This window comes from Schistocerca serialis, chromosome 8 (genome assembly GCF_023864345.2).
Source record: "Schistocerca serialis cubense isolate TAMUIC-IGC-003099 chromosome 8, iqSchSeri2.2, whole genome shotgun sequence".
Classification (NCBI taxonomy): Eukaryota; Metazoa; Arthropoda; class Insecta; order Orthoptera; family Acrididae; genus Schistocerca; species Schistocerca serialis.
In genome coordinates, this window is record NC_064645.1 from 453,108,153 (window position 1) to 453,134,477 (window position 26,325).

Here is a 26,325-nt window from a genome sequence, read left to right on the forward strand (position 1 = left end):
TTTACAAATCCCAATTGGTTGGAGTTGAAAAAAAGTTGCTTGGTGAATGATGAGATAAATTTGTTTATCTCATCTACGAATTTTGGCGGATTCAGCAGTTTATTGTGAATCATCAAGTTGACTCTTTATTTGAAATTTCGTTATCGTTTGCCTTCCAATTCCGTAGCACTGTTTGATGTTATGCAACCATCCTCTGCTTTCCTCAAAGCCACTGTAATCTGTGTTGCACACAGTTTGATGTGCATAACATAGTAGGTCACTGTCACGCACATCCTGTAAATTGTATCGAGCATCTCGAAATATGTAAACACTAGGTTTTGTAACAAGTGCGCTTTATCCTCCATTGAATATCCATACTTTTTCTTGTGCTCTACATGGTCATATTACTGCATACTTATTTGAAATGTGTTCATACTTTTTTTAATAACCTACATGCAGATGATCTTCCATCTATGTAATTATGTTTAGTTCCCTCTCCTTGGACAATCATTGTCCTTTACTATGTTTTACTCAAGAAGGGGTTCATGGCTCCCTGTCCAGCAAGGATGATAAACTACATGGCTCGATGCCTTTTTCAATATTACTTTCACTTGTGAAGCACGTATTGTCATCATCAAATTCCTCATGTACATTGTCTGCACTGTCGAGTGTATACAACACATGCATTCCATCGACTCATCTTGTAGGAACGCTAATATTTCATCCACCACTTCCCTCTCACTCTGTGAAATTTCTTCAGTTCCTTTATGATGAAATATCGACTGCAGCAATTGTTGTAAATATTATTCAGTGTTTGTTTTGTTTATTTTTGCCATTGTGCTTTGTATCAACACCACTAGCACTGTACCGCTATTGTGTGTTACTCGTCAACTGAGCAGTTTAGCCGGCCGAAGTGGCCGCGCGGTTCTGGCGCTGCAGTCTGGAACTGCAAGACCGCTACGGTCGCAGGTTCGAATCCTGCCTCGGGCATGGATGTGTGTGATGTCCTTAGGTTAGTTAGGTTTAACTAGTTCTAAGTTCTAGGGGACTAATGACCTCAGCAGTTGAGTCCCATAGTGCTCAGAGCCATTTGAACCATTTTGAGCAGTTTACCTGCGCTCTGTAGCCTCATGCTGTGCTCGCCACAGGATGCCTGCAGTCCTGCCTCCTGTTGCTGTTTGCAGCCAATATTGTGTTTGCGTGGTAGACAATACGTGGGGCTTCAGTTACTTATAAAGTGCATTGCCCCATAATGCAGCATCTTTCAAGGTCATCTACAAAATTACATCACCTTGTTCGACTAAGTCTGGGATGTTGTAGATTTTCAAGAATTGTAGTCAGTTGCAATACTAACGTCCCTCATGAAACCAGAATGACTGAACCTCCCCATGTGATAATCACTAGTCCTGTAGGATAGGTGCTAGAGCATCATTCCATCATAAATAGCCCAATCCTACTGGAGATGTTTATACAACAGGCTTTCCCACACAACCGACATCTGGTAAGTGACTTTTTCTAACTTTATATAGCCAACAGTACCACTTAGAAATGTAATATTTGTGGACAGCTCCAGCAGAGAGCTTGTAGGGATGTTTCCCTGTATTTTCATAGTCCTTTTTGCTGCATCAGTTTTTCAGAATCTTCAGATACTAAGTAAAGGAAGTTCTTTCAGTCAGATTTGAATAGGAGAATGTTGTCCTAAGGAGGCCACTTCATGTTCACTATTTGTAGACCTGTTTAAAAACCAACTACATTATTGTGAAGTAGTAGTAGTAAAGCCACTTTATAAAAAGGGAGAAAGGGATAATGTAAACAATTTGAGATCTATTTCTACGCCATCAGCGTCTGCTAAAGTTATAGAAAAGGCTGTGTATGTATGGATAATTGATCATTTTACATCAAACGATTTCCTATTAAATGTACAGTTCGGCTTTAGAAGTCTTTTAACAACTGAAAATACTATATTCTCTATTCTCTGTGAGGTACAGGATGGGTTAAACAAAAGGTTTCGAATGCTAGGCGTATTTTTTGATTTAACTAAGACATTTGATTGTGTTTATCACAAAATATTGCTCCAGAAGTTGGACCATTATGGAATATGGGTAGTAGCTCACAATTGGTTCACCTCTTACTTTAGCAACAGACAGCCACTATTCACAGTGTTGAGTATGGCTGTAATGTGGGGTCTGTGTGAGACACAGTCAAGTTTGGGGTGCCCCAGGGATCAGTGTTTGGGACATTCCTGTTCCTTATTTATATAAATGATGTGCCCTCTAGTATTACGACAACTCTAAAATATTTCTGTGTGCTGATGACACTAGCTTGGTAGTAAAGGGTGTTGTGTGCAATGTTGGCTCGGTTTCAAATAGTTCAGTTCATGACATAACTTCATGGCTTGTAGAGAATAAACTAACACTAAATCACAGTAAGAATCAGTTTTTACAGTTTCTAACACACAATTCAACAAAAACTGACATTTTAATTTCACAGAGTGGGCATATGATTAGTGAAACTAAACAGTTCAAATTTCTAGGTGTTCAGATAGATAGTAAACTGTCATGGAAAACCCACATTCAGGATCTTATTCAAAGGCTTAATGCTGCCATTTTTACTATTTGATCGGTATCTGAAGTGAGTGATTGTTCGACACAAAAATTAGTCTACTTTGCATGTTTTCATTCACTTATGTTGTATGGTATTATATTTTGGGGTAACTCTTCCCATTCTAAAAGGATATTTTTGACTCGGAAATGGGCGTTTCAGGCAGTAAGTGGTGTAAGTTCACAAACCTCTTGTCGGCCACTGTTCACGAGTCTGGGTATTTTGACATTGGCCTCTCAATGTATATATTCCTTACTGTCATTTCTTATTAACAATATTAGCTTATTACCAAAAATCAGCAGCTTTCACTCAGTTAGTACTCGGCGGAAATCAAACCTGCATTTGGATCAGACTTTCTTAACTCTTGTGCAGAGAGGCGTGCAGTATACTGCTGCATCCATTTTCAACTACCTACCACTAGAATTCTTTCATTGACATTTTCTAGTGTCATCACATTGGCCATTATTTTATTATGAACCGTAAATCCTGTCCCAAATAAGTGGTGACCATGCTTGTTTTCGCTGTATATGATCATGTAGCTTTTTGCTCTGTGCATACCTTGTCCAGGCCATCTTATCTCCTGCAGGGCTATAATATCCATCTTGTATTTTTTTAGTTCTTCATCAAGTATCTTTGTCTCTCCTGCAGTGTACAGTGTTTATACGTTCCAGGTACTTATTCGTAGTCCTTTATTCATAAGCTTGGGTCATTTTCCATTAGATCCATTCCAATCCGAGGCTGAGTGTGAGTGTATAGGAATTCGTCAGTTTTTTACAATATTGGATGGTTAGCCCAACGATTAACCCTCCCACTTTATCCAGGCTTGGGACCAGCTGGAAGGCTAGTTTTCTTCCAGAATCAAAGGCAAGAATAGAAATATCTCATTAGTAAGTGTCCATACCCCAACTGAGGACAAGGAGGAAGACATAAAAGATGAGTCCTATGACACTTTAGACCAGATGTACTCCAGGTGACAACAGTACAACATCAAAATTGTTCTGGGAGACTTAAATGCCAAAATAGGACAAGAACAGCAATGGTAACCAATTGACCATGTTTTGATGGAGAAAAAACATAAAAAAGCAATAACAGATATTAGGACAATGAGAGGGGCTGAGATATGATCAGACCATTCTCTTGTGCTAATAAAGATGAAACAGTCATTACCAAAACCACCAAGTAAGAGCAACAGTGGTTAAAGAACCCAAAGAGTAGATGTGAGTAGGCTAAAAGAGTTGTGGAGGTGAATAAACAGTTTAAGATTAAGCTAAAAAATAGATTCGCTGAATTAGAGAATGACAACAATAGAAAATAAGGTGAAGATATCAACACAAAATGGAAGAAGATGACAACAGTTATGAGGGAGACAGCGCATTAACTACTTGGAGATGATAGTAATAATAGCAATATAAAGTGCAAATCATGGTTCAATGAAACATGTAGAAAAGCAGTACAGGACAGGAAGAAAGCCAGACAAGCAGTGATGAACAACAACAACAACAACAACAACGACAGCCATGAAAACCAAACAACATACAGGAAAGCTGTGAGAGAAATGAAGAGTATAACAAGACGAGAGGAAAGAGCATTCATATATAAACAGACAAAGGAGGACTATAACCGGAACAAAAGTAAAAAGTTTTACAGGACAATGAATGGCTATAGAAAAGAGTACAGAGCTGAGGCTGTGATAATGAAGGACAAGAATGGAAAATTGATCACTATGAATGAAGGAAATTTAGAAAACTGGAGGAAGTACTTCAAAGAACTGCTGAACAACCCAGTAGACACCTACAACAATGAAAACAAGGCAGAATACAATCAAAACGTACAACCATTAGTTGAAGAATCAACTCTGATGGCGGTGAAGGAGACAAAAAAAAAAAAAAAAAAAAAAAAAAAAAAAAAAAAAAAAAAAAATGGAAAGGCTCCTGGAATAGACATGATATCAGCAGAGCTCATCAAAGAAGGGGAGAGAAGATACATGAATGGTTAACCAAACTGTCAAAAGAGGTATGGAGAACAGAAATAGTGCTGGAGGAATGGAAAACTGCTGCTGTATGTCCCATATACAAGAAAGGAGACAAAATGCTGGCACAGAACTACAGAGGGATATCTCTCCTATGCACATGCTATAAAGTAATATCAAGAATTATACTGAACAGGCTCAACCCACTCATCGAGAAGATGTTAGACACAACACAAGCAGGTTTCAGAAAAGGTAAGTCAACAATTGACCAAATATTCACACTAAGACAAATATTAGATAAGAACTGGGAGCACACTCATGATACCTTTTGCCTGTTTATGGATTTCAACAAAGCATATGACAGCATAGTAAGGGAAGAAATATGGAGGATAATGCCAGAGTATGGGTTACCTGACAAGCTGATAAAGATAACTAAAATGCTTGTGATGGAATCAAAGTGTTGAGTGAAAGTACAGGGGGAGTTCTCAAAAGCATTTGAAGTAAAAACAGAAGTGAGACTGGGAGATCATATATAACCAACCCTGTTAGATTATATTAGATTCAGTTTTCATTCCTTAGACCCAAAAAATGAGATGATCCTCATGGGTGTGGAACATGTCCGGAAGTATAACATAAAAACATAAAATATTTGAATATAATTCTTACTACCCTAATCATTTGTCAGGAGATTGTCATAATAGGTGAATACAAAGCAGGAAAATGGAACAGATAATATTTACAGAATTAACTTTCTGTCAGAATGAAACACTGTTATGCACTATTAATAAATTTATCATACACAAAATACCTTTTGCATGTTGGGACCAAGTGCTGTCAAAAATGAAATCTAACAGATATTTTTACTTAAGCTGGCTTAACAGTCTCTGTTAAGATATTCATCTATGGAGTAGAAGGAGGTGCCTATCAAAAAAACTCTGTTTAAACCGTGCTTTACCTTAAACCAAGTTACTACTATATATATAAGTTGATACTATATATTGAGCTATTGGTTGGAAATAGAGATGTTTTACTTGCAACAAATTTCATTAAGGAATAAATATACTGCACATTGGTGGTTAGAATACAAAGTTCCTTGAACAGGTTTCTACATGATTTTCTTGAATTTACATCGCAAATGATTCTTATCACAAGCTTTTGCACCCTAAAAACGTTTGCTCTGTTTGATGAGTTGCCCCAGAATATGATCCCATATGACATAATAGAATGAAAGTAAGCAAAGTATTCATGTTTTTTTATATTTATATCTCCCACTTCTGACATCATTCTCATGGCAAATGCAGACTTGTTTAGGTGCTTAAGCAATTCTGTGGTATGCCCTTCCCAACTGAATTTATTATTGAGTTGTAATCCCAAAAATTTAACACTGTCAGCCTCTTCAATCTGCATGTCTTCATATGTTATACACACGCTGGAAGGAAATCTCTTACATGTTCTGAACTACATATAATGGGTCTTCTCATAGTTTAATGACAGTGAATCAGCTTTAAACCACTTATTAATCTCAGTGAAAATTTGATTAGCAGCTATTTCTAAATCTGTACTTGACTTGCTACTTATTGCAATGTTTGTACCATCTGCAAACAAAACAAACTTAGTGTCTGGCAATGTAACAGGTGAGAAGTCATTAATGTACACAAGAAAAAGCAATGGACCCAAGATGGAATCTTGAACACCACATGTAATTAATTCCCAGTCAGATGAAGACTGACTGCTTACTGTACAGGTATTTCGCAGCAACACCCTTTGTTTTGTGTTGGATAGATAAGACTCAAACCATTTTGCAGCATTGCCAGTGACACCATAATATTCTAATTTACTAAGAGAATGCTGTGGTTCACACAGTCAAAGGCTTTTTACAGGTCACAGAAAATGCCAGTAGCCTCTAATTTATTATCTGATGAATTAAGTACATTCCCACTGTAAATGTAAACAGCTTTCTCTATATCAGAACCCTTAAGAAATCCAAACTGTGACATGGCCAATAAATTATTTGAAGTCAGATGCTTAAGGAGTCAATTGAACACAACCTTTTCAAATATTTTTGAGAAAGCTGGCAAAAGTGAAATTGATTGATAGTTTGATGGTATCTCTTTATCCCCCTTCTTGTAAAGAGGCTTAACTTCAGCATATTTTAGCCAGTTTGGAAATTGTTCCATTGCTAAGAGATTGATTATACAAATAACTTAAGATAGAACTCAGTTCGCATGAGCACTCTTTGATTAACTTAGATTTTATGACATATGTTACTTCTTTGGGAGACTTGAGTGTCATTTCTATTTTACTGAAGTTATTTTTAAAGACTGGTCTCAGATACCATTGCACTGTTCACCGAACCTGATAACCCCAAGCTGTCAGTAACAGAAATGAAGTACTTGTTTAAGAGGTTTGCAACACTATATGTACTTGTTACCAAAGTCTCATTTATTTTTAGAGCTATCTGTTCCTCCTCCTTTTTGGCCCCACCTGTCTCTGTCTGCACTATATCCCATACAGTTTTTATTTTGTTACCTGATGTGATTATCTTTTTCTCATAATAAAGGTGCTTCAATTTCTGTATTACTTGGTTCAATATTTTGTTGTATTCTTTGTAATACAGTACAATTCTAACACCAGAGTTTTTCCTAGGCAGTAGATACAGTCTGCTTTTTGTCCCACATGATATCTTTATTCCTTGTGTAATTAACAGTTTATTTTTTGACTTCTGTGTGATTTGAATTATCTTTAGGGGAAAACAGTTTTCAAAAGTGGAGGTAACTCTGTTAATGAACACTTTGTATTTTCCATTTGAGTCAGAAATATTGTAAACATTTATCCAGTTCATGTCTTTAAGCAATTTCCTGAATGTCTCAGTTTTTGATTTATTACCCTCCTGTACTCAATTTAATAAATTTTTTATCCTGACGAGTTTCAACATTTAACACAAGATGCTGCTTGTCATGACCAGATAACCCCTTTAATATTGGTTTTGTGATATTACTTTTTTCCCTAGATTTGTCTACAAAGATATTATCAATAGCAGGCTCAGAGCATTTCCATATCCTAGTAGCAAAGTTCACAGTAGGAACTAAATTGAATGATAGTGTTACTGACTGCAATAATTGTTCACTGACAGAACTTTTCATTAAACCCACATTAAAATCACCAGCAACCACTATTTCCTTGTTTTTTACCATGAGATGGGACAGCAGAGCTTCCAGATTTTTTATGCAGAGGTTAAAATTTTCTGAAGGTGATCTGTCTATACCTACTATTGTAAAGGATGTATTGTGAAATACTACTTCTGTGCACAAGCTTCTAAGTGCTACAGAAGTAAGAAGCTAGCTTGAATTCTGTAACATTTGACATATCTATACCAGTGGTCATATGATGTTCAGAGAGGCAGATTATATCAACAGGTTTGCTCAATTCTAATTCTTCAACACAAATAAGCAACTCATTAAACTTATCCCTTAGTACTGGTATATTCTAATGCAATAACGATTACTGACTTTGTGGCTGAATTACAACTGGATGAACCTAATTTTCCTGCCAGTTTTTGAGTATCTCTGGTTTCAATCAGAGGCTGTCTGCATGAATTGTGTACATTAGAATTTGCTTTCTAGCTGCCTGTTTTATCAACGTGAATGTCATTTTCAGCCTGTCTCAGAACATCTTTTGTTTCTGCCCTCCGTCACTGGTACTTTACCGCTTGTGACAATGCCCCGCCTGAAGTTATTTGCTATTAGTCCAGACAGCTTTCCCTTCCCCTTCCTGTTGAGGTGAAGGCCGTGCCTAGCATACTCCCACCTGCTGATAGAGTCAACAGCAACCTCGCTAATATGAGATCCCATATCTGATCCAAGCTGGCATTCCACCTCTAAATTAACTCTCCTAACAGAAGAGTTTCAGTGAGGCCGGTCATGGTGCCTCAGAACAGACACAAGCCCAACACCAGTATGTCTCGTTGCTGAAGCTATCTTTACCAGGTCACTCTCAATTGAATAATTAGGGTTCCTACCTGTACTGTTGCCCACCTCACCCACTATTACCATGGTATCTTCCTTTGTGAAGTCTTTACGAAGTGAACCTACATTCTCTATCACCTGATCCACCTGTTAAATTTGTCCCCTCAACAAGAACCTGAGGACAGTAACATGTGAAAGTGTGGGAGTCACCATAGTAAAAAAGATAAATGTCCTGGCTTTTGTGGATGATATTGTGCTGATAGGAAAGAACATGGAAGAACTGTAGAAAATGGGGACTATGCTAATGTAAGAAGCTAAGAAAGTAGATATAACGATAAATGAAAGTAAAACAAAGTTCATGGTAGTAGAAAGAATAGCTCATTTAGGACCAAACCATCTAAAAATTGGAAATATAACAATACAGAAGACAGACTCATTCACGTCCCTCGGTGTCAACATCAACCAACAAAATCTTATAGAACAAGAGATAGTAACAAGAATCCAAGCTGGAGGAAGATGTCTAGGAGCTATGCACAACATCATAAGATCGAAGGTACCATCTAGGCAGGCAAAAATAAGAATATATCAGGCCATAATCAAGCCAGTAGTGTGATATGCAAGTGAGACATGGACCCTGACAAAGAAAACAGAGAAAAAACTCATCAATTTTGAAAATAAGGTACTGAGAAAAATATATGGACCAGTGAAAGAAAATGAACAGTGGAGAATAAGGAAAAACGGAGAACTCAGACAATTATACACACTGCCTGACCTTGTAGCGTGTGTAAAGACTAAGGTGGTACGGACATATGAGGAGGAGAGGGGAGAACACAGTAATAAAGGCTGTAATGGATGGAGAAGCTGGAGGAAAGAGACCACTGGGACGGCCAAGAATGAGATGGAAGGACAATACCATGGGAGACGTGCAGATACTGGGTCTGGGAGATGAAGATGCAGATGACAGAAAAGTGAGTGAGGCCAAGGACCGGCTGCAGTTTGTGTGGCCAGTATAAGAAGAAGAAGACCAATAGAATTCAAAAATCTTAGCAGTAATCCACACACTTTCAAATCAAAACTGAAGAGTTTACTCATGGATCACTCCTTCTATTCCGCCGAGGAATTTCTTGAAAAATTATGTTGATTCTTGTTGTATTGTTGATTGCATTTACTTAAACTTAAGGCTTGACTTTTTTCAGATTCATAAACATTTTATTTTTGTCTGTTATTACCCTTAAGTTGTAATATCATGTATTGACATGTTGCATGACCTTGGAGATGTGCTCCTCAATTTGGTCCTACAGAACTTGACGTGTAAATAAAAATAAATAAAACTGTTATGAATGTGAATGTTTTTTTGTGGTTTGTGGACATCATATTTGACAACAAACTCACTTGGGGAGCACATCCAGTGGATTTGAAGGCAAGTGCCTTGAGAGCATATAATATCTTGCAGTACTTCAGTTACAAACATTCATAATCAGGCAGCACATGTCTTGATTATGGGTACTAGGTGTACGGATCGACAAGGCCTGTATGCCTGATGTTGGTGTCTTGGGAAATGAATTGGGTAAGCTATATCAAAAATACCATGTTGTGCCATTGTTCAAAGTCCACATTGTACTGTAGGTCCTCCTGTTGTGGATGAGTAAATGAGTTCACAGGTTGGAAGAGGTCAGTGGCATACCATCTCCCAAAGGACCAAGCCTAGTAAGCCGTTGTAGTGTTCAAACCAGCCACTTGTTTGAGGACAGCTTTACTTCTTCAGATGCCTGTATATACAGTCCTAGATACAGCCTCTGTGCTGAAGCTGATGAGTTGCTGATAGCTGTTTGGTGGTATCTCCACATGGTGTGGCAGGCACATGAACTTTCCTGTGGTCCACAGTTAACCAGTGTATGAGAGGATATCCCAGATTTAATTTACAGAGCAGGTAAACACATAAAAACAGTGTCATATGTTAAGTTATACTTATCTGTTTAATTATGGGGACAGCCTTGGTGTTTGCATGATTTGCCCCAATTGTCTCCTTAAAATCTGCTTGTAGAAAACATTCACTGCATATGACACAGGCACACACAGTCCTGTGGACACTGGACTCTAAGAGACACTAATCTATTCTGACACCTTGAGAGCAATCCAGATCTGTTGAATGTGTATGTAAAGCAGAGAAACTACTTCAGATCTACTACCTTCACATACAGCATGAGGTAATATTCCACTTGGTAGCAAAGTATGTGGGAAATTAGGACACAAAATAGCTGATATAGCTGTAAGCAAAGTCTGCTGCTCATGACCCGTTGTGGCATAATGTAATGTCCTCCCACATCCAGTGAGACAGGACAGAAAATTGACTTTCTTCTTCTGTAGTTGGTCAAAGCATCTGTGCAAACTTAAAATCTCCCACCCACCCACCCAAAAAGAAAGATGCATAGTACAGAATTGTTGAGGCTTTCGTACAAAATTGTTGAGGCTTTCATAGTCACCTGTCGAGGTATTGCCTGTTGGCTTTGGCTCGGGATCTTTGGTTGACAGTTGTTGAATGATTTTTCTGAGATTTTGCCACCGTGGAGCACAGGTGGCTAGCATTGTCAAAGATACACCCTCCATTGCTGGTGGTGGGCTCAAGCTGAGCCTGCAGCTGGAGGTTTTGTATGTCTGACACGCCAATGTCTGAGGGCCTTTCCCTGGCCATTAACACTTTGTTTCTCCCCTTATTACCTATGTGGTAATTTGCTGCAACATGGGAATCCAGGATCAAATATCTTGAGGCATTCCTCTTTCTTGTTGAAACAGTTATCACACTTACAAATTTCAGTGGCTTCTCTGGATGAACAGGCTCAGTAGTTCTTCGCAACAGTGAGAACCTGCATGTCGGCAAGGCCGATTTATCAGTCAGTTGGTCTCACAGCACTTGCGCCACTGTAGCGATTTTGCTATATGTCCCAGCCTGTAATGCCATCATTGTTCAGTGACCCTGGTATTGACGGATCATGTGGTCATTACAACATAGACTTCCTGACATACGCCCACTATGCAGCATAACCTGAAATTTCAAGTGGATTGCTTTTGCCCTTTGCTGATCTGAGACATTCTCTGGTCATTTTGATCAGTTTGTTATAGGCTATGTCCCATGTTTGCACAATATAGAGCTGATTCTATCCCTCACCATGTGGCAAAAAAGCTGTACCCGACATCTCTGGATCTGATGTCTCCTTTCATCTTGTGTTGAAGATGTATTCATCGTATGCACATTGCAGGCATTTTAACTGTACCTCTATTCTTACTTGAGCAATGATTCAAAAGTCTGTGTAGTTATTGATCCGTATGTGTTGGTTTTTAATATGTGCTGTGGCCAAGATTCTCATCATTCCTTGTAAACAGCATATCTAGAATGGCAACTGTTGGTCCTTGTCTAGCTCCAAACTACATTTAACATTGGCTTGGAGACTGTTCAGATATGTACATACTAGATCTGACAATATGCCATAAATTAATTGCCTCTCTGACACATTGGACCACATGGAATATAAAATGGTTAGTCAAGGTGTGTTCTCTTTTTGACAGATGTGCAGAGGAACAAGTGACATACAGAAGCCCTACCACCTCAGCTGTATGGGTTACCAAAATACCCACAAAGATGGTACACCATTAAACTGTCAGCAGTGCTCCTCCATGCTCACCAATCTTAAACTGATAAAACACTTGGCCCCTTTGTGTCATCTGCCGTATGCGGAAATGACTGGTACACACATAATAGGAGTGAGGCAAGAAGAGATCACATTAAACAATGTCTGCAATTGCAACCATATTTAACAGGACTATGAGGCACGAAATCTCACACTCCACAGTGGCATGACAGCTGGGGTGGGGTGGGGAGTGGTGACCACAACCAGTATGTTGTGTTCCATTGACACCCACACTGTTTTTGATGGTGCCCAGGGCATAGAGACTGGACCAGTGAGGTGTGGGCGAGAAGATTCAGTAGGAGTAGTGATTCTAGACATACTCCACATGGCAAGAGTTGGGAACACACAGTGCACCCTATAACAGTTTTTAATATGATCATTTTTGTAGTCCCGCTGTTGTTGTGTGTGTTGCATGGGTGTACTGAACTCCAAATTTTTGAATACATGTACTCATTGGTCAGCATGTGATGTTAACCTGCTTTATTAATATAATGGAAGGAAACATTCCACGTGGGAAAAATTATATATAAAAACAAAGATGAGGTGACTTACCGAACAAAAGCGCTGGCAGGTCGATAGACACACAAACAAACACAAACATACACACAAAATTCAAGCTTTCGCAACAAACTGTTGCCTCATCAGGAAAGAGGGAAGGAGAGGGGAAGACGAAAGGAAGTGGGTTTTAAAGGAGAGGGTAAGGAGTCATTCCAATCCCGGGAGCGGAAAGACTTACCTTAGGGGGAAAAAAGGACAGGTATACACTCGCACACACGCACATATCCATCCACACATACAGACACAAGCAGACATATTTAAAGACAAATATGTCTGCTTGTGTCTGTATGTGTGGATGGATATGTGCGTGTGTGCGAGTGTATACCTGTCCTTTTTTCCCCCTAAGGTAAGTCTTTCCGCTCCCGGGATTGGAATGACTCCTTACCCTCTCCTTTAAAACCCACTTCCTTTCGTCTTCCCCTCTCCTTCCCTCTTTCCTGATGAGGCAACAGTTTGTTGCGAAAGCTTGAATTTTGTGTGTATGTTTGTGTTTGTTTGTGTGTCTATCGACCTGCCAGCGCTTTTGTTCGGTAAGTCACCTCATCTTTGTTTTTATATATAACCTGCTTTATTTCTTCGTTGCTGGTCCTTGGAGTTGACATACTGCATTTTGATGCTGGGTGAAAAATAGGAGGTGGAAGTTAAACACTGACTACTTTAAATGATGTAGCTGACAGGTGCACATTTGCGTTTCACAGTTCTTTACTTTCACTGTTCATAACCCCCCAATAACACACAGTTATATGACCAGTGCACTATTGTTTAACTTTTAATAAGCCTCATTAATAGTTTGCAGGCAAACATCAATATACTGCTACAATAGTCTACTGTTGAACATCTACAAGCAGTAAAAACCTAACCACACATTTCTCAATCTTTCAAATAAATTGAACAGACACTGTCATTGCTTTAACACACGGCCTATTGGTATAACACTTATTTCACAATTAAGTTGATACATTGTTGTTGTTCTAACCAACACAGGTTTCTTGTCTGAAACTCGGCAGTGGACTGACTGTCTCGGGACCAGAAATCAAGCCCTTCTATATCCTCACTGAAACTATACATTGTTCGATGTTTAATTTACAGAAATTACAATTGAAACTTAACTCATTCAATTAACTGCATATACAGAAAAATTCCGTCTTTTTGACAGTTTCTACTACTACAAGGGTTAAGCTGTATTATTTGTTTAAATCATGAAATTAACAAATATAGTTACACAAACAGTACTTTGGACAAAACTGGAAATTACTTTGGAATTATTAAAGAGCTGGCTTTTCTAACATGTTTTTGAATAGAACCAAATAGATCCTTTAAAATTACTATTAGTTGTTCTCCCAAAAGGCTCTAGTTATTATAGAATTTATATTTGTTTATAAGTCAACAATAGAATTTAAGTTACAAAACAATTACTGATTTCACCCTATAACAAAAGATACTAATTTGGAATAGTCGAAACAAACTAGAAAATCAATTACATACATAAAACTAAGCACAAAATTAGATCTGGTGTTGTATTCTTTAAAACTGAGAGCCAGCCTTTCTCTTTTATGAAAATGCAGATAATACTCATGTATGTAATTATGTATGTAATTAGACAGGCATGAAGAAATGAATTTTAAGGAGGCAGATGGCAAAACAAGATGGGAAGTAAAAAATATCCCAGCTTGCTTCGTCACAAGCATTGTTGTGACACTGTACACCTCCCCAACATGTTTCTTTTCAGGGGTGCATTTGGCCCTGACTTCGTTTTTGTGGATGACAATGCATGGCCACATTAAACAGAGTAGCTGCAGGAGCTCTTGGAATGAGAAGATATTTGATGAATGGACTGCCCTACCCATTCCTTGAAATCGCATCCCATCGAGCACCTATGGGATGCATATGTGAGAAGTATTGCAGCATGTCCACATGCAGCAGTGAGCGCCCAGCAGTTGTCGTTTACGCTGATGGAGGAATGAAATGGCCTACCACAATAACTCCTTGCCAGCCTTGTGGCCAGCATGGGACCATATTGCAGAGCATGCATTGCCGTCCATGGTGATCACACATGCGCCTTCAAACACACAGAGCTCTCAGGGGTATGAGCCAACACCAGTTCGGCTTCAGAGCGGGCAGATCAATAGATGATGCCATCAACCACGCCCTGCACATAGTTAACACCACAAAACAGAAATACGCCATGGCAATAATGATTGACATTGCCGGAGCATTTGATAATCTTTGGTGGCCAGCACTGTTTCAGAGGCTAAGACATCTGGAGGTACCGCAATCACTGTACAACAGTTTTCTGGACTACTGTAAAGACCGAGTAGTCGAATGGCAGATGGACAGCCGGAAAGTAATTAAAAGAATTACCAAAGGCTGTCCTCAAGGGTCGATCTGCGGCCCCATCTTCTGGGACATAACAATCGAACCCCTCCTACAACTTCTGGATGGGGATGACAGGTCAGACGGAATTGTCGCCTACGCAGATGACCTATTAGTTGTAGTCACTGCAAACAACAGAGCCCAGTTAGAAGAGAAAGCCAGTGGATTACTACAAACAATTACTCAGTGGTGTCACAACAACAAACTCAGGATAGCCGAAAACAAAACAACATACACTTTACTGAAAGGATCACTCCAAAGAAATCCTTCGGTTAAAATTGGGGACACAAACATCAAACGAGCACGCATTACGCGCTATCTTGGGGTACACATAGATGAAAAATTGAATTTCCACGAACACATAAGGCTAACAACAGACAAAGCAGAAAAAATACTCCACAAACTGGTGAGGCTAAATTCAAAACAGTACAGACTACCTCTACCAGTCATACGTACATACCACTGTGCGCTCTTCGAATCAGTACTCAGCTTTGCAGCTAGCACGTGGGCACATAGGCTGAACGTGGTCACCAACAAAGCATCCGTCAGACGAGGGCAGAGAAGTGTCCTACTTAGGCTATCTGGAGCCTTCGGTACCACCTCAGCAGATGCACTGTGTGTGGTGCTCGGAATATGCCCCATAGATATCACGATCAAATACAGAGCTGCAAGGTACTGGTTAAAGGTGGGGAGACTAGATAAGGTATACACAATAACCGGTGTGCCCATAGAGACGATACGTCACCTTAAAAGTTGGCGTTTGGATACATGGCAAGGTGAGTGGGATGTAAGTGATAAGGGACGTAGACTGCACAACTTCCTCCCTGGCATAAGGGAGCGGTTGAGAATGAGACATATCGATCCCAGCCGCGGTATGGTACATTTCTTAACCGGGCACGGACCTTATCCCACGCACTTAAACCGCGTGAGTCTGAGGTAGACACCTACATGCACATGCGGGGAAGAAGGTTCCCCAGAACACACTGTCTTTTTCTGCGGGCAATACGCGAACAATAGACATACACTACACTTAGATTACACAGATACAGACATAGATATATACACAGCAATAAGAGACGAAGAACAATGGGCACAATTAAACGCACTGACAAACAGTATTTCAAAAACAACACAAGAAGAGTATATGCGGACACGACGTCACAGACATGCCTATGTGCAGCGTAACAGAAATCTCCAGAGAATGGACAGCGATACCCACAGTGACAGCGAAAATAGTGACAATGAGGAGGAACAGGAGGAGGAAGCTGAGATGTGACAGTAAATAAGAAAAATTGCTGGCAATCTAGCCAAGAAAACACCAAATGCTGTACATGGATGCGCACCTAATGTAGTTAATACATAGGATTAGTAACAAATAGGATAAGAAACATAAGGATAAGAAACATTTCTCTACTAATAACCATTTGTGTGTGTGAGTGTGTGTGACTGGCGGTCAACGGCTCGATGAAACCATTCCGAGGTATTCACCGTCAGTCACACTCGGTGATGGTACTAACAAATCTCTCATCTATCCTATCTTCTTTTTAAATTCTTCTTAAAAACAACAAAATTTTATTTATACTTCAACCTCAAATTATTGTTATTTTGAATCATTCTTTGTAAATTTTGTAGATAAAACAAAAGGAAAGAAAACTGTAAAAAGATGAAAAACGAAAATTGTAAGATGTACGACCTGTTTTAAACATCAGGTAACAGGTCTATAATTTGGCAATAAATAAATAAATAAATAAATAATGCTATTGAGAACCGTGTCCTGTCTTTTGTAAAGTCCTATGGAGAAACATAAATCACAGTGTCATTTCTGTTTGTCTTACTGCGTATTTCTTTCAGTTGCTTTCTGTACTGTGCTGTAGCGTTTCTTTTTATGTATGGTCCAAGTTTCGTTGAGCTATGTTATGTGGCAGTGACACACCATGTCAGAGTTACTTTTGCCCTAAGTTTTGCATACCAGTGTGTTTAAATTATAAGTCAGAATGTTCATTCTGAGAGTTAAAAAACATAATTTCACATAAAATAAATTGTAAATTGGTAAAAGTGGCAGCAGTATGAAAAGGAGATTACATTAGCTATTAATAATTGTGCAAATTCCATTATGTTTAAGAACAGCTAACAATCGAGTAGTGCACGTAAGCTACCCCACTGATTAAATTGTAAACACTTCGAAAGCCATGGAACCCAGCAGAAATCTAAGAATGTCATTGGAAAACTTGTAACATTCTGGCCCATACTGATATGTCACATGCATGCTGGCTCTGGGAGAAACATGTATTTGAGAATATGTGCAATGACAGATCGAGTTTATAATAGCACAGCTGCCATCTTTGCACACGGCAGTTCGTGTTGAGACTTTTATGTGGTCAAATCTATTTTACCTTGAGTGGCAAATTTTTCAGAAGACTTGTTTTCTGTGCAGCGGCACTGAGAACTTATAAATTTTCCGGGCAACTGTTCCGTGGGCTTGTATTATTTCGTGCTGGAGACATATGATACTTATAAGAGTTTTGGTAGTCAGTTAGTTAGCTGAAGGACTTTAAAATTTGAGTACAAGAGCTGGACTTGTACAATTTTCATTTGTTATCCACAAATACTTGGTATTCAACAGTAACATGGTGTGCTGCACTTAGCAGTTTTTCACAAGGAACTTGATCTGTCATAGTGCTAGTTCACCCAGGTGTGTTGTCATCCCCTAGATGTCAACATAGCCAATGAACATTAAAAATTGGTCATACGTCTGCTAAGCCCATGACATGCCAGGACTTTCGATAGTAATCAGAAGTGGCAACTACGTTGTGGAGTTCCATTTTCCCCTCAAGACATACTAGGGTTGACTGAAAAGTAATGCCTCTACCTTCGTAACTCTTCAGCAGTTGGCGGCAGGTACTGGCTTGTTCCGTAGCCTCTTTTCTACAACTCCAGTTGGCGGGCAGCCTTAGCATTGAATGGTTGTGTTGTTACAGTGTAAAGTATGGAACTCTCCACAGACGGTCGATCAATGCGATTTAAGCAAAGTGCAGTCATTGAATTCGCAAATTTCTAGTCCGTGCGCTTTCATTTCAAGAGTCAGCATGTACAGATCTTCCAATAGCCAAAGAAAGCAATAATGTGACCCACACAGTCTTGTGAAATGCCAATTGTGCTTGCAGTTTCTCTCTGAGTGATATGACAATCGTCCTGAATCAATCTGTCTACATTTTTCTTGTGAAACTCGGTGGTTGCTGTCACAGGACGTCCAACTCTTTGTTTGTGACGCAGGTCAGATGTTCCCACCTCAACATCTTTAAACTTACCCAATGATGCACAGTACTCACATCAACACAATCACCATAAACTGCTTTCATTCTCTGATGAATCTCCTTTGGGGTGACACCTTCTGCTGTCAAGAATAATTCAATGACTGCATGTTGCTTAAATCGCATTGACTGACCATCTGTGCAGGGTTCCATACTTAACACTATAACAACACAACCGTTCAATGCTAAGGTTTCCTACCAACTGGAGCTGTAAAGAAGAGGCTGCTACTTTATGTCGATGGCCGATTTCTATGGTCAGCTGCGAGGCATCACCATGGTAGTCTGTTTTTTCCAGTGGTTACCAAATTCTTCATGAAGTATTTCAAAAGACAGGCACAGGACATGGAACCTTATAAGCCTACAGTGGGATCGTGACACCTTTGTCTTGTGGAGCCATTATCAGGAATAGCTCACTAACTTCCTAGGACATCTGAACAGTCTTCATGCCAACATTAAATGTACTGTGGGGCTAGAAAAGGATCTATAGGTACCATTTCTAAATTTGCTGTTTATGAGAAATGGTGAGTACCTGGACCACTGTATGTATCAAAAAACAACACACACAGACAGATACCTGTACAAATTTGCAAATCATCAATATCAATCAAGCCAGAACAGAAGCACAACAAAAATACTCTCACAGTTATAGCTTTCGGCCGTTTAAGGCCTTCGTTAACAATAGACACACTGGCAGTGTGGTTTCAGTTGCCTGAGACTGCAGTCGTGTGTATGTGTGTGTGTGTGTGTGTGTGTGTGTGTGTGTGTGTATTGTTGACGAAGGCCATAATGATCAAAAACTATAATTGTGTGAGTCTTTTTATTGTGTCTATCTGCAACTCAGCATTTCCGCTAAATGGTGAGTAGCAATTTTCCTTCTCATAATATTGTTACATTCCATCCTCGATTTTCCATTGTATATATTAATTTTCTTAGTTACAAGCACTTATTTGTTACATGTTTGCTTCATTTCTCTTTTTTTTCTTTTAAATTTCCATCTTGGTTCAATAGGTATTTTTTCTTTTCAAATGTTGTCTTCTGATGACTAAATTAAATGGTCAAAATGTCAAACATTAACTCCAACCCAAGCTTCTAAACGTCACATCATACATCGTCTTACTTGCACCTGTATTCCAGGTATCTACTGAAGTCTGATGAAGAATTTCAACATTTGCAATAGGTCTTGAGTACACTACGTGTTTTAAAAGCCTCCGAAAATACAAATACAAATGGATTGAGATCAGGATATCAAGAACCCCAAATGTCGCTGCTCCATGACTTATCCATTGATTTGGGAAATACTGATATAAAATTGTTCTTGCTTGCAGAGTAACATGAGGTGGTGCCCTATTACGTGTGAACCACATGTTCTGACATTAAGTGTAGTGGAATATGTTCCGGCAAAACATTTAAATGTTCCATTACAAATTTATTATATGATGCTTCAGTCAGTGTTTCATGGAAAATGAAAGGTCTGATTAAACTGTCTCAAATTATGCCAGCCCATAAATTAATGCTAAACCATTGTTGATGGTTTGTTTCCAAACTGCAAAAGGATTCTCATCCACCCATAAATGAGAGTAGTGAAAATTCTGCACTCCATTCATTATAAAATTTGCTTCATCAGTGAATAATGTGGTAGATGGGAAATGTTGGCCCAGAATACACATCCTCAGTAATAAAGTACAAAAAGCTTTTCTGGATTGAAAATCTGTTTCAATAAGATGCTGCACTCTCTGAAAGTTGTACAAATAAACGAGTGCTCTCGTTAAACTTTCCACACTGTCACATGACTCACATTTCCAGTTTATGCTCTCTCTCTCTCTCTCTCTCTCTCTCTCTCTCTCTCTCTCTCTCCCCCCCCCCCCCCTCTCTCTCTCTCTCTCTCTCTCTCTCTCTCTCTCTCTCTCTCTCTCTCTCTCTCTCTCTCTCTCTCTCTCTGTGTGCTACTGACATTATTGTCCTCAATATGATGAAGTATCAAAATCAGGTGATCTAACGCTATTTGGTCTCTCATAATGAAATGAGCTTTTCTCAAAGGAGCCTTTTCCATAAGATGTTCATGTATTCCTCGAATCATCTTATTGTTTCAGTGCAATGAAAAAGCACTGCACGTGTTCATTGCACGTTTTTGACATCTTTAGAAATGCTATTTTCGACTTTGTTATGATGATTTAAAAATGGGTCTCGGCTCGAAACTAGTCATCGAATGAATAAAAAATAAAAATTTACAACTTGGACTGGCTTCCCGTTCTACTGATTAACAGAAGTTGCTGACCCAAGCTACTCCAGTACACTAGAAGTTTGTCTTATTGTTTGGTAAATGTCTGCTATGAAATCTTTCAGCGTACAAATGTCTGACTTCAGACATATTGTAATTTCCAAATCCATACATCTGATGCATGTCCGTCATGGGCCGTTCAGAATATTTTTTGGAAGTCGGATTCAACATTCACTCTCCAGCTGAGGTTACTAATGCACACTTGTTTGGTGGCACCCCTCTCTGAAGTAGACAATTTGATTCCTGGTGGGCAAGAGTGTTCAGTACACACAAAACACTAGTCCAGTAAGAACTGTAGAGTAAGCTTCCACTACTGATCGTGTTCTCAATACTAAAAGGGTTTGTTTACTTACTAATAATGTGGCATCTAAGATAACATAAGAAGGCTTTGACTTTAACACTTTCCAAAACAAACAACACCTGAAAAGAAGAAATACTTGTAATACCAAGCTGGAAATTTGGAAACGAAAGACAAATGAAGCTAACATGTAACAATAAAAAAGTGTCTGCAACTAAGAAAATGAAAAAAAAATGATAATATTTATATATCACCATCTTTGCTTCGTTGTAAGTCCTGCGGTTACCCACAAATTAATTAAAATCCTGTATAAAGACTCAAGATAGAAGGATTCCACATTCCCATACTGCAGCTAATGACCACACAGGTAACAAGGAGAGAATCACAGTGGTAGTGTCCAGGGAAACATACTAAGATGTTGGCACAGGAAATAGATATAACCTCCAGCAGCAAGCTTGACTCTAGTGTGCCTCTACCACTAATAACGTACGGTGAATCTTTGACATGCCAGCCACTCGTGCTGCCGAAGCATCAGAATAATCATAAAAAGACAGTTGATCAAAGATCCAAAGAGGAAAGCCAACAGGCAATATGTGAAGTACTGCTTGTTAACCTTCAGATTAGACACATATCTCTGACTGTTTTATATCTGGCCTAATGAGGGGCTCCACCAGTGTATGGTGTACATGGGGTACTAGGATCAGTGCCACATTTGCTTAAAATGTGAACAGAAATTTGAGAACCACTCCTCCAAAATGTGAGTCCGATGTTACTGACTGTGCCACCTTACTCAGAAACCTGTTCAAGGTCTGCACACATATTCTGGAGAGGAGGACAGAACTTGTGGTACTAATAAAGAATATCTTATAAATGGTAAAATAAATATAGTAATGGAAAGTCCTAGTGTAACATCACACACCTCTTTATGATTACAGTGTTCTGGCTGACTACATTGCAGTCATTATGAACAAAATAACCATACTGGTATGTGTGTCCACTCTGCCACTCTGCCAAAGGATTTGTCCAAAATCTAGCAACATTCTCAGTCTTGTTATTGATTACTGCCTCTGCTATTCAGTGATTTGTTACCTTCACACTTTAGACAGTAAAGTAAAATGTGTTTAGTATAAAACTACAAATATTTGTTTAGCTTGTCATATTAATGAACAAAACATGAATGATTGCTTCATCATATTTCAGGTTAATCGGGCAATTGAACCACCACCTGAGGATAATGATGCATCTCTCAGTTTTGATGCTCTTCAGCGAAGCATTGGCTTCTCCAAGACTGTTGTAAAGACTGAACCCTCAGAGCAGCTTTTACGGGAATCAAGTGCTACTCTTAGAGATTTATTGATGTCTTGATGGAATCTAAATGTTTACAGAGAGAATGGACATTTGATATTCAGATTAAATGTCAAGAAATATTAATTTAAATAGTTAACTTTGTGTATATTACACAGTCAATACATCGGCATTGTTCATGACTGTACTCAAGAGTTATGACAGGAGGCGATGCAGTTGAATCCTAATCGCAACATGCATTGCATGGTGTAATTTATATCTGCCATGTCCATTAGCATTATGCAAGTGATTGCATATAATGAAATAAAAAAGGGTTTTGGTGCTGTAAATGTCAAAGGAAGAAAGTGCAAGCCAACATTTACATGATCTGTGTGAAATACATATGACTCTTAATAGCATCAGGGAACTACCTGTATGTATACAAAAACTGCTGTCTCTTGCCAACCTAATATATACAGCATGGAAAAGAGTGATGAGTTTGTGATTTTGTTGGTAAGGAACCAGAGATCATGATTCGTGGAAATGACAGAACAGCCAGGTTTTAAAGTAAGTTTGTGCTGGAATACTAAGATAACAGGTGAGATGAAATACAGGAGGAAACTTGATGAGGATACAGGAAGGAGTGACTAAGAGTATTCCGCAAAATGAATAGAAAGAAGCAAAAAGTAAGTGCACGGAGGATGATTGGATTATGTATAGATGTTAATTTCCGGTTGTGAAAATATATGTTTAAGGTTAATGACTAAATGATATGTATACACTCCACCATCTTGTTAATTTATTCTTTTATCAGCAATTAAATTTGATTGGTTTTATGGCTCAACAGAATGTTGAAGCTAATAACTGATACTTTGTGAGTGTCTATTGAAAATCTAGTGAAGAAGTATTACATTACTTTACATTACATTACATTTTTATTGGTCCTTTTGATCATTTGTTGTACAAGGTGTACAATATGACATTGGACAAGTCATTGTGATTTACAATACATGTTTTTAAATCATACAAGGATATTTACATTGATTTAGGCTTAATATTATCACAACTGAAGGTTCAGCTTCCATTCATTATATTTAACCTTGGCAATAAATTTTTATGTTTCGAGATATTCATCAATACTATAATAACATTTTTGCAATAAATATTTATGGACAACAGTTTTAAATTTTGAAGTGTCTTTTATTGTTTTAATGTTTGTAGGTAGCTTATTGAATAGCCTGTTTCCTGTTTGCAGTGGTCCATTCTGTTTTAGTGTTGTGTGTGCATGTTGAACATGTATGTCCTGTTTTCTCCTTGTGTTATACAGGTGGATACTCTTTTCAAAGATTTTCCTTACAAATATGATTACTTGTAAAATATACAGACATGGTAGTGGAAGGATATGTAGCTTCTCGAATAAGGGCTTGCATGAGCTTCTTGATGCAGCATTTTCTATGGCTCTTACAATTCTCTTTTGGTATATAAAACAACTTTTCCTAGCAGATGCATTTCCCCAAAAGATTATGCCATATCACAGTAAGGATTCTGCCTGGGTGAAGAATTCATCTTTTAGTGTCTCTTTTGATGTGCAATCAGAAAGAATTTTGATAGTATAGAAAATGGGATTTAATTTATTTGTAATGTATTTTGTATGTTGGACCCATCTGAGATCTTCTTGGATCCATATCCCAAGAAATTTTGTAGAGCTTACATTTTTTAGGGTTCTAGTAAACAACTCTATGTCTGGTGCTTGTGGACATTTATTTTGCACTGTGTGTATATACAATGTAACTGTTTTTCTGTGTTTATTACTAATTTGTTTCCAGAAAACCAGTCTGTAATGTGGGTGGTACAATTTTTAATCTCATGTAGTAATTCTTCTTTGGTCCTTCCTTTTATTATCGCATTTGTGTCATCCGCAAATTTTTTGTAATTATGGCATGGGCTGGTCAGTTCCAAGTCATTTTCAAAGAGTAGAAACAGAACTGGTTCTAGAATGGAGCCTTGTGGTACACCATACTTGATGCTCTGCTTTTCTGAGCAGTAGGACTTTATCTTGTGCCCTTCTTGGATAGTAAGCTCAACTAATTGCTCTCTGTTTTTGAGATATGATTTTATCCATTCATAGGCCGAGCCCCTAATACCTACAGATTCAAGTTTCTGAAGCAAGATGTTGTGATTGATGACATAGAATGCTTTAGAGAGTTATAGAAATATGGCTGAGATATGTTTTTTATTGTCTATTGCTTTTAAGGCTTCATTTAGGAATGCAAAGATAGCTGTCTCAGTAGATTTAGATTTTCGGAATCCATGTTGAGTATTTGAGAAATAATTATTTTTTTCTATGATACTGATTAGTCTTTTATAATAGATTTTTTCAATTATTTTGGAAAAACCAGATAACTGTGAGATTGGCCTGTAGTTTGATACTTCTGTTTTTATCCCTTTCTTGAACAGGGGTTTTACTTTTGCTATCTTCAATTTTTCTGGGAGCACCCCTTCTGATAGAGACCAGTTACAGGTGTTGACAAGTGGCCTGGCTATGAGAGGAGCACATTCCTTCAAGATATAGTCAGGGATATTGTCAGTACTAAAAGAGAATTTGGGCTTCAGTTCTTTGATATATTAAGTATTTCCTTTTCATTGGTGGGGTATAGAAAAATAGATTTGTTATTTATAGTATATCTGGATTGATTTATTGGAATACACTGTAAATTTTGATTTATAAGATGTGCAGCTATCTTTGTAAAGTAGGAATTAAATTTATTTGCAATTTTTGTAGGTTCAGTTATCACAGTTGAGTTCTCCATTAGGAAGTTAATGTTATGGAAGTCTAATCTGTTCTACTGCAGTTTCTTTCCTGACAATCTTTCGTCTTATTGGTGGAATTTTTTATGTATGTGTCATTTGCCATTATTTTTGCTTTTTTGACAACATTTTTGAATATCTTTTTATAGGTTTTGTTATAAGAATCAAATTCTGGTGATTTAAGTTGTTTGGACAATCTGTGCAGTAATCTTTTTGTTTTGTTTGAAGATACTAGAATCCCAGGAGTAATCCATTTATTTTTTGTTTTCATTCTGTATGTTTTCCTCTGGGTTGGAGGGAAGCACAAGTTCAAAATAGTAGAAAAAATTGTTAATAAAGTTATTATATTTTCCATCTGTGTGTTCGCAGTTATAAATCTCTTCCCAGCTTTCTTTGCTCAAGTAATGGAAAAAATTATTTATCTTTTCATTACTGTAGTTTCTACTGGTGGTTGTTAGGCAGTGTTTAAGCTGTAGCTCAGTTTCCATACTCAGGAGACTTTTTGAGCTGTGTGATCCCCAAAGCCTGTGTTTAGTGTTTCTATTGTATACTTCATTTCTGCATTTACAAATATCTGATCAATCGTGGTACGTGAAGTCTTTGTGATATGAGTTGCTGTTTCTGTGGTGGATTTCATGTTAAAAGTTTGCGAGAGATTCAGTAATTCATTCTTTTCTTTGGTGTCCTTTGCAAAGTCAATATTAAAATCACTACATAGAATAACTCTTCTGTTTCTTTGTGTTCATCTGTTAAGTGAATATTCCAAACTTTTTAGGAGAGAATTTATGTCACCAGTTGGAGCTCTGTATAAACAAATAACAGCTAGTTTAATGTCTACTATCTCAACCCCTGATAGCTCTACATCTTTTTCCTTCACTACTCGAACAGGAAATTTTATATTTACAAAGTTTATATTATTTCTTATGAATATACAACTGCCACTATGTTTAAGAATTTTTCTGCAAAAATAACCACCTAGCACAAAGTTAGGTAGGGACACAATATGTAACTTGTCCTTATTACTGGTAGCGTGCTTATGAAAACTCCTAAAAAGGCTTCATATGTGCTGGATGCGAGTGTTATCAAGGCTGGTTTGATAAGTTTGCTAAAAATGGAAAAAAAAGTGTTTGTTTCATAAACAACTCATCTTACTTCCTGACATAGTCTCTTTGGGGGATACACACTCGGTCCAGCAATCCTGCTGCTTTTTTTTTA

At 38.1% G+C, this 26,325-nt stretch overlaps 1 protein-coding gene across 1 annotated transcript in view; it reads left to right on the forward strand.

Annotated features, from left to right (window-relative positions):
* The window catches only part of LOC126416644 (transforming growth factor beta regulator 1-like), a 77,155-nt gene extending 53,740 nt beyond the window's left edge, over positions 1–23,415 (forward strand). Inside the window, exon 7 of the mRNA XM_050084437.1 lies at positions 22,219–23,415. Coding sequence (XP_049940394.1) covers positions 22,219–22,383 — 165 coding nt within the window. The 3' untranslated portion in view covers positions 22,384–23,415. The remainder of the gene's footprint in view (positions 1–22,218) is intronic.
* Positions 23,416–26,325: the final 2,910 nt, after the last annotated feature.